This window comes from Poromitra crassiceps (assembly GCF_964638095.1).
Source record: "Poromitra crassiceps genome assembly, chromosome: 12".
NCBI classification, from domain to species: Eukaryota; Metazoa; Chordata; class Actinopteri; order Beryciformes; family Melamphaidae; genus Poromitra; species Poromitra crassiceps.
The window spans coordinates 9,134,331-9,144,330 of record NC_139632.1 but is presented as its reverse complement, the minus strand read 5'-3'; the positions used below and the strand labels follow the sequence as shown (position 1 = coordinate 9,144,330).

At 45.6% G+C, this 10,000-nt stretch overlaps 1 protein-coding gene across 1 annotated transcript in view; it reads right to left on the bottom strand.

The window, feature by feature from the left end:
• The window catches only part of jak1 (Janus kinase 1), a 48,152-nt gene that overhangs the window by 22,161 nt on the left and 15,991 nt on the right, over positions 1-10,000 (bottom strand). The window contains exons 7-11 of the mRNA XM_083648464.1: positions 8,636-8,745; positions 7,895-8,011; positions 5,790-5,947; positions 4,532-4,646; positions 1,036-1,234 (exon numbers count right to left, since the gene is read on the bottom strand). Coding sequence (XP_083504590.1) covers positions 1,036-1,234; positions 4,532-4,646; positions 5,790-5,947; positions 7,895-8,011; positions 8,636-8,745 — 699 coding nt within the window. The remainder of the gene's footprint in view (positions 1-1,035; positions 1,235-4,531; positions 4,647-5,789; positions 5,948-7,894; positions 8,012-8,635; positions 8,746-10,000) is intronic.

Here is a 10,000-nt window from a genome sequence, read left to right as displayed (position 1 = left end):
TACTGTAACCTGCCTGTGTTAGCACCACTCTGTTACATGCAACCTACTGTAACATGCCTGTGTTAGCGCCACTCTGTTACATGCAACCTACTGTAACATGCCTGTGTTAGCACCACTCTGTTTACATGCAACCTACTGTAACATGCCTGTGTTAGCACCACTCTGTTACATGCAACCTACTGTAACCTGCCTGTGTTAGCACCACTCTGTTACATGCAACCTACTGTAACATGCCTGTGTTAGCGCCACTCTGTTACATGCAACCTACTGTAACATGCCTGTGTTAGCACCACTCTGTTACATGCAACCTACTGTAACATGCCTGTGTTAGCGCCACTATGTGGCCAGTGCTCAGTGTGTCTAACCACGTCTTTAGCAAAGGCCAGTGCTCAGTGCGTCTAACCACATCTTTAGCTAAGGCCAGTGCTCAGTGTGTCTAACCACGTCTTTAGCAAAGGCCAGTGCTCAGTGCGTCTAACCACGTCTTTAGCAAAGGCCAGTGCTCAGTGCGTCTAACCACGTCTTTAGCAAAGGCCAGTGCTCAGTGTGTCTAACCACGTCTTTAGCCAAGGCCAGTGCTCAGTGCGCCTAACCGCGTCTTTAGCCAAGGCCAGTGCTCAGTGTGCCTAACCGCGTCTTTAGCAAAGGCCAGTGCTCAGTGCGTCTAACCACGTCTTTAGCAAAGGCCAGTGCTCAGTGCGTCTAACCACGTCTTTAGCAAAGGCCAGTGCTCAGTGTGTCTAACCACGTCTTTAGCCAAGGCCAGTGCTCAGTGCGCCTAACCGCGTCTTTAGCCAAGGCCAGTGCTCAGTGCGCCTAACCGCGTCTTTAGCCAAGGCCAGTGCTCAGTGCGCCTAACCGCGTCTTTAGCCAAGGCCAGTGCTCAGTGCGCCTAACCGCGTCTTTTCTTCAATCAAAGCCTGCTTCAATTCATTTGGCTCGTTTATTGTGTGCGTGTTTGTCCACTTCTCCATGTCTGTCACGCTCTCTCCTGTATCTGGCTGTGTCTGCGTGACTGTACATTATGAAGCCTACCTCTAGGCTGTGGAGGGCAGCAGCGGAGCAGCTGGAAGTTGAGGTCGTCGGTTTTTAGGTTCTGGCCCTCCAGGTGCTCCAGCAGCTCCCTGAGCGTGGGCCGCAGCGTGTCGGTGCCGTGCAGGCTGAACCCGTCGGAGCTCGCCTCGATCTGGAAGTTCTTGTACTGACGCACGTGACGAGACTCTCTGAGGTCCAGCTGGGTGAGAGGTTGGAAGAGGGGGGAAAAGGGACGGGGGAGGAAGGCATGAAAGGGAAGAGAGTGTGCAAGGAAGAGAGAAGTGGAAGAGAGAAAGACAAAAGTTAACTTCAGCACTGTAAAAAAAAAAAAAAAAGGGCTTTTTGAGTGTGTGTGTGTGTGTGTGTGTGTGTGTGTGTGTGTGTTTTGATACACTACACATCAGTGTAGGACATTTTTTAAATATTTTCGGGGCAAATTTTGGCCCCACGGTCGAAAAAAATGGGGGCATTTGCACAATTTTGGGGGCACTTAAAAAGTAATTAATTAATGCATCAAGTTGCTAAAGCGTAGTGTGGACAACTGTAGTGCACAGTGTTTTCTTCGTCTTCTTCTGGCAACCAGCTTGCAGGTGTTGAGTGTGTGATAGAGAGGGAAATTAAATTAATTGAATGAAAAGAAAATTATATAAATCTTGGGGGCAATTTTGCCCTTGACCCTGGCTAAAATCCTACACTGCTACACGTAAGGTGTACAACATCCACCAGGACCTGACATGGGCCGGTCACACCGCCACTGTTGTCAAAAAGGCCCAACAGCGACTACACGGACTCAGGCGCCTGAAGAAATTTGGGCTAAGGCCAGAAATCCTTAGGGACTTCTACAGAGGCACCATTGAAAGCCTGCTGACTGGCTGCTTCACCACCTGGTACGGGAACTGTACCACCATGGACCGCAGGGCGCTACGAAGAGTGAGACGCGCGGCCCAGCACGTAACAGGATGTGAGCTGCCAGAACTGCAGGAACTGTATAACCAGCGGTGCCTCAGGAGGTCCCTGAAGATCATCAAAGACACAAACCACCCCCACAACAGCCTGTTCTCCCTGTTACCCTCAGGGAGGAGATACAGGGTCCCAAAAGCACGCACAAATCGCTTGAGGGACAGTTTCTTCCCGCAGGCCACGAGACTCCTTAACATACACAAATAGTATAGTAGCTGTACTGTACCGTACTGTAGCTGCTACCATTATGTATGTCTAATGTTTAATTGTATGTTTAATTAGGTATATGCTATTTGCATTTAATTTGAATTTAAAATGTTTAAGCACGTCTAAAGTATGCACATGACATGTGCACCTATGTGCAGTGAATATGCCACTGTCTCTGACTTGTCTTATCACTCTACTGCCTTATTGCTTGTTGTGTCTCTTGTTGTTTTTGCACTCATATGCCCTGTTATATTTGTACTATGTTGTAAACGGAGTCCACAGCACAAGAATTTCACACGTGATACTTGTACCACGGAGTGAAAATAAAAATCTTGAATCTTGAAGATGCTGCTGAAATGTTTGTTTGTCTTAGTTTAATGTTATATACAGTATAACATACAGTAGGTCTACTTGTTTTTAGATATTTTAATGCTATAATAATATAATGCTAATGCTAAAGGTTACATATTGTATCTTTAAAAAGGCAGAAACTCAATAGACACAAATACTAGTAACACACACACACACACACACACATTTTATAACACATTTCAACATTACATTTGATGACGTCATATTTAAACAGTCTCTCTAAACAGTGGCTATTTACCTAAGACCCAGAGGGTCAGCTGTGTGTGTGTGTCTGATCCCATGTTGACACATGATGTTGCCTTGCACTGTAGAGACTTGCCCTTATCTAATAAGCCTGTTGTAATCTGATATAAACTAAATTTGGTCTGCTGCTGCTGCTGCTGCTGTGTGTGTGTGTGTGTGTGTGTGTGTGTGTGTGTGTGTGTGTGTGTGTGTGTGTGTGTGTGTGTATACTGCGACTGGGTCACCACACAGGCCTTTCTGACACATGACTGGGCTGTTATAATAACAGAGAGGGACAGAAAGCAGTGTAAACTGTTTTTAGAGTACACAGAAAGCAGTGTAAACTGTTTTTAGAGTACAGCTAAAAGTCATTTCCTGGTATGGGATGAGGACAAAGGAAGTCTGTAGCCTACAGCAGCATCACAGCTGGAACTGACCATGCAACTATTTTCTCCCAGCTTTTTAAAGCAGTGATGGGGAACTTAAACCGACACTAAAACAGAAATGGATATGTTTTGACTCCACATTGCTTTTCACTCTGAAAAATCAGACCCCTAGCACATGTACAGTACCAACTATGGTAGATAGATCGGGGGGGGGGGGGGGGAAATATACGTTTATTCTATTAGTACGAGTACTATTGTATTTTTCAACAGGTCATTTTCTTTCTATCTGCAGCTGTTGACAGAGATAGAAGAGGCAGCCCGTCAGTGGTAACTCATCCAGGATAGCAAAGAGTCACAGCTGATAATTGTATTGAGAAAGGAAGACAGTGTACTACAGCATAGTATGGCTTCAATAGGTGATGAGTACGACTCAGGCCTACCTCGGTGCAGACCACAGTGATGATGATGTATAGGTGACTCATGCCTACCTTGGTGCAGACCACAGTGATGATGATGTATAGGTGACTCATGCCTACCTCGGTGCAGACCACAGTGAGGATGATGTATAGGTGATGAGTACGACTCATGCCTACCTCGGTGCAGACCACAGTGATGATGATGTATAGGTGACTCAGGCCTACCTCGGTGCAGACCACAGTGAGGATGATGTATAGGTGACTCAGGCCTACCTCGGTGCAGACCACAGTGATGATGATGTATAGGTGACTCATGCCTACCTCGGTGCAGACCACAGTGATGATGATGTATAGGTGACTCATGCCTACCTCTGTGCAGACCACAGTGAGGATGATGTATAGGTGACTCAGGCCTACCTCGGTGCAGACCACAGTGAGGATGATGTATAGGTGACTCATGCCTACCTCTGTGCAGACCACAGTGAGGATGATGTATAGGTGACTCATGCCTACCTCGGTGCAGACCACAGTGATGATGATGTATAGGTGACTCATGCCTACCTCGCTGCAGACCACAGTGAGGATGATGTATAGGTGACTCAGGCCTACCTCGCTGCAGACCACAGTGAGGATGATGTATAGGTGACTCAGGCCTACCTCGGTGCAGACCACAGTGAGGATGATGCATAGGTGATGAGTACGACTCAGGCCTACCTCTGTGCAGACCACAGTGAGGATGATGTATAGGTGATGAGTACGACTCAGGCCTACCTCGGTGCAGACCACAGTGAGGATGATGTATAGTTGATGAGTATGACTCAGGCCTACCTCGGTGCAGACCACAGTGAGGATGATGTATAGTTGATGAGTACGACTCATGCCTACCTCGGTGCAGACCACAGTGAGGATGATGTATAGGTGACTCAGGCCTACCTCGGTGCAGACCACAGTGATGATGATGTATTGGTAGTCGGTGCAGCTCCAGCGCAGGATGTAGGTGCCGTCCTCGTTGCCCTCCTGACGCAGCTTGTAGTTGGCATACTCCGTACTGGGGAGGGACAAACACAACCAGAGGGGGCGATGACCTCAAAAGTAGATTGAGAGTGTCTGCGAGTGAAACTGAAACTTCAGACTTTAATCTCAGTTCAATGAAATGTTAAGTTCTGCCTTTGAAAATTTTCGAAAAAAACAAAAGGTTCACCCTATGAGAATATGAGCCTGTGTATGAGTCTGGGCTGATTTGTGGTAAGTAACAGCGAACTGAGGAGCCGCACATTTTTAAGACGACTACTGTAAGACTCAAAAATCTAAAAAATCTGTATTTATTTACTTTTATTCATCTGTTTGTAATAATGAATAATGGATGATAAACATAACAAGTCAGCTTAAAACATCACAACATATATACAATATACAGTTTATAACAACATCTATGTACAAGACCTGCTATGGCCTTGAGTTTAGATAAATATGTTTTATGACATTTGAAGACCTGCAGCACTCTGTAGACACTTTCAGATGCACTCTGCTTAACCCATTGATACCTGATGCAGCATTTGCGTGTGTATCCCTCATTTGTGTGTGTATCCCTTTAAGACCGCGAACCGCGTGACGCGGTTCGCGGTCTTAAAGGGATACACACACAAATCCTGCATCAGGTATCAATGGGTTAAAGGAGTAGACACTTTCAGTGGCACTGCTTTAAGGAGTAGACAGGCTTTTTTCCATTACAGGGCATGTTATCACTTTGGTCTAGTGTGTTTGTGTGGTTAACACCTCAAAGGTATTATTATGCACCATTGTGCACTAAATACAGGAGAAAAAAGGTTGGTGTATTCCTTGGTGTATTCCTTTAAGGAAACTGGAGAGGGAAACTAGAGAGTGGGGGAGGGGCGGCGTACTGCACTGTACTCTGTACTGGGGGAGGGAGGGAGGGAGGGAGGGAGGGAGGGCATGGACAAACACAAGCAAAGGTCAGGAACAGCGTGTTTATTGATGAGTGAACATGTGTGGGCTAAGACAATATTGATTATGATTTAATACTGCACGCCAATAACGCCAAATCTAAGCTAGAAAGAACAGGCACACATACTGTACAGACAGAGCACAAAACACACCAACGTGAGCACTTTTGCTGGGTGCAGAATCGTGCACAAACACAGCCATCCCCGCCACAAGGGGCAGTACTAACCAGATGGGGCCATGGCAGCCATTGTTGGTGTTCTGCACCACTGAAGCAGGGGCCACCTCCTTGCACAGGTAGTGATGGGCGTCCACGGTCAGACGGAAGTAGCCGTCCACCAGGGCTACGAAGGACAGAGCCTGAGCCCGAGAAGCCAGCAGCAACTCCTGAGAAGAGGAGATAGAGAAACCAAGAGACAGAGAGAGAGAGAGAGAGAGAGAGGGGGGGGGTAAGAGTAAAGCTTAATTTATACTTGTTATAAAGTGTCGCTCAGCACATGGTCGCAGACGAAAAAGAAAGTGTCGCTCATGGTGTTGCATTTATACTTCAGAGGACGTTCGCCTCGGTTCAACGGTCACGTGACACTCGAACGCTATAAGCAGACAGCCAAGAGAAGAGAGGGAATGGAATGCACAGTGAAACCACCTCGGAGGCAAGATGTAACGTACTTGACTGCAGCCGCATATAAACAGCACACAACCACACAACTCACCTCCTCTCTCTCTGGGAAATTTGGACACTATGTTCTTTGTGATTTTCACGAAGTCATACATCAAGGACAGGCTGATAAAAATAGCGGGGACACGTTCATTAATTTCAATCGAGCGAAAACTAGCGGGTGGACCCCAACCAAAACAAGGAAGTGAAGCGCGTGCCGTCTATATAGCCAATCAGACTTGCGCGATACTATGACGTAGTCAGCGACACTAGACATTTCACCAGGTAGCAGACACTGCTCGCTGACACTTGAAAGTGTCGACTCAAGTCCCCATTTCTGTCGGCGACCGTTTCAAAAGTGTCGGCAGACAAAGCATAAATTGAGCTTCAGAGTGTTGAAATATCAAAGATGTCTCTCTTACGCTTGGTTCACACCACAAGCATCTTAGAAGCAGCGCTTCACGGAAGCTTCGAGGAGCAGGAGCCTTGCCATTCACACCAGAATCACTCTGTTTTGCTCCACGCCTCGCTCTGTTTTGCCCGGCGCTGCCCTGCCCCCCCGCTCACAACTTGCATTGACTTAATGTCTGGCTGCTTGCATGCAGCGCGCTGCACGGTTGAAAAATAGACCGGACGCTGAAACTACCGCTGCAGCGTGGCTTCAGCGTAGCTTCGGCTGGTGTCATCGGTCTCCCCCTGTTAACAAGGACGCCGAAATGAAACTGCCTCCACGCTGCGTTGCTTCAGCGTAGGATCGGCGTACGGTGTGTTCGGGCTGTTACAGTTTGTGCTACCTAAGAGAGACATCATCACATTGATCATGTTGTGGCTATGTCATCATACTAAGACATCACAATGGAAATCTAATTTCAACAGGCATTTTTCAAGAGAGGCACAGGAATTGAAATTTCTACATCAAATTATAGAATTTGTACTGAACCAAACATGTAACAGCCCTACTTCCTTTAATAATTCCTACTTTAATAATGTGACTGCTTCACATACTTATACTTAGATGAGTGAATTCAAGTTGAACCTCAACCTCATGTCACACACTACAGTACAAACTCTAAGCTTTAGAATCATGACTGGTTATAGCCTAAATTGTAACCGTTAGACAAACAAGCTTATGACTAAAATGTTGTCAGTTTAAATCCCCAGACTGACTGGGACTATCTGGACTGGCTGGGGTCAAATTAAGTGGAAGCTGTGGTTTTACTGACTAGTTCCCAGGTGTATGCGTGTCCGTCCATCCGTCTGTACGTACGTATGTGCGCGTGCGTGTGTATGTGTGTGCTGAAGTGTAATTCATGCAATTCTTCTCGCAGGCTGCTGCAGTAAAAAGGAAGGCTGTCAAATTGTTGGTTAAACCAGGGCTAAAAGATACAACGCCAGGCGCACTTTCCAAAACGTCCAATTCCGCTGTCTCCCTCCAGGAAATACTGTATGTGAGTGCTGCAGTTTATGTAAAAACTAGTATCTGCCATTGTTATCGAAGATCATTTGGATACTCAAAGATGTTCCTCATCATTCAAAATGTTTCTTTGCACTGCGTGTGTGTGTGCGCGCGCGCGTGCGTGTGTGTGTGTGTGTGTGTGTGTGTGTGTGTGTGTGTGTGTATATGTGTATATGTGTATATGTGTGTGTGTGTGTGTGTGTGTGTGTGTCTGTCTCACCATCCTCTTGTTGTCCTGTTTATAGATGGTGACCATTGACTCTTTGATGACAGTGTGTGTGATCTCATGGAAGTCACAGAACAGCTCCCAGCCCTTCTCTTTGGGGATCACAGCGTTCTGTTGTGAGGAGTGAAAGCAGATAGATAGCAGACACAGAATGATGACATCACTCACCGATGACATCGCAATTGCTCGAGTGACCGTCACTGATCACATCATGGAGTGCTCGAGCGACATCACTCAGTGCACAATTGCTCAACTTTACATTACCGATGACGTAAGTGAGTGATCAGTAGTGAGGGAAACGTAGTCAACACATTGACTGATGAGGTCATCGAGTGCTCGAGTGACATCACTGATGATGTCATAGACATTGTGACATCATCAGTGACATCATTACTTACCAAAATCATCACAGATCTCACAATGTGGGACCAAAATCAGACAGACAGAACCCACTTACTAAATTTTATAAATTATGATGATGATAATATATAATATATATACCGTATATATATACACACATACTCACACACACACACACACACACACACACACACACACACACACACACACACACACACACACACACACACACACATATATATATAGATAGATACACACATACAGTATGAGATTATATAACGATACAATAATAAATAATAACAAGTGCTGCTGTTCCAAAAGCGATTCACAGTGCAAATGGTACATTCTCATGCTCTCTCTCTCTCTCTCACTCACAGTGGCAGGCTTCTTCCTCCAGGAGATGCCAGTGGTACCAGTAACCAGGACCTGAACGTCACGGCTAAGGCTCTGACTCTGGTTCTGCCCTTGGCCCTGGTTGTAGTATCCTAGAAACACGCAGCAAACACTGTCATTCATCACACTAACACTTCAGCGGTTACAGATGTAGGCGTATCCAGCACATCTTGACACTTCTTGTTATTATCACTTGTGATGTTTACATGCACAGAGACTTCCGTGCTTCTCCTGGTGACTCAACCCAACCTATTTCGCGCCAACGCCTTTAAACGTCTTAACTAGATTAGAATATCCCCGTTAAGATCACGCTTATGAGAAGCGCATTAAAATGTGTCACCGTCTGTGACATCATCTTACTTTGATCATCTTTCCTTTCACTTTTGGTTTTCACCGTCTGCACAGGCTCAGACTTGCACAGTGTTATGGTGGGTAGCCTACATTTTGATGTCAACAAACGACCACATACAGTACGGTACTTCTTTGCTGGGGGACTGTTCACTCTGTGGACGAGACACCACAGGTAGACAGGAATGTTCTGTTATTAAATGGTTTATTAATGGCAGCTGGAGTCTCAGAGTATGAAAACTCATGTAAATAGCTTCACCCAAATAGGACTTTATGACCAATAGCCAAGTTACTCTGTGCATGTTAACATTGCCTCTAACTATAATATTACAGTTGATTACAATAGCACTGTTAAATAAACACCTATCTGTGGTAGAATAGCAAGACTCCATTTAATCTCTTATGTAAACAATGAAACATGATAGCCTGTAGTCATAGAGTGCGTTTACCTGCACACTAATAAACCGTTTATTATGGGATTTCTAGAGTTACCTGATTATCAAGTGGTCATGTAAACGGCATCCTTTTAAAAGATAACAGCCGTTATCGGTTTATGAGAAAAAACCCATAAACACACCTGGGTTTCTGCTGAGTCATGATCAGGTTTATTCATCGCAGTCAATATTCATGCACGCACTTTGAGGTGACTTCCCGCTATTTACTAAGTGCATGTAAATGTGGATTATTTCCAGTTGGCTGATTATTCTCAGTCATCTGTTTATTGTGTTCATGTGCACTGTTGGTAACTTTGTCTAGCATTGTAACCACACGAATGGAATTTGATGCATTCCAGTCGCTACTCTGACCCCATTGTAACGAATGCCTTGCACATCAAATGCTAACTGGTGAGGGCTTCAAAGCAGAACCTGACGGAGAACTTTCTACTATTACAGGAATGTCAAAGCAGGCACAGATCACCTTTATACGCCCTGCTCCATTACCTTGCTTGATAGTGGCTGTGCTTTTTTTTTACGCAATCTTTCTGTTTCCAGTAGTGTT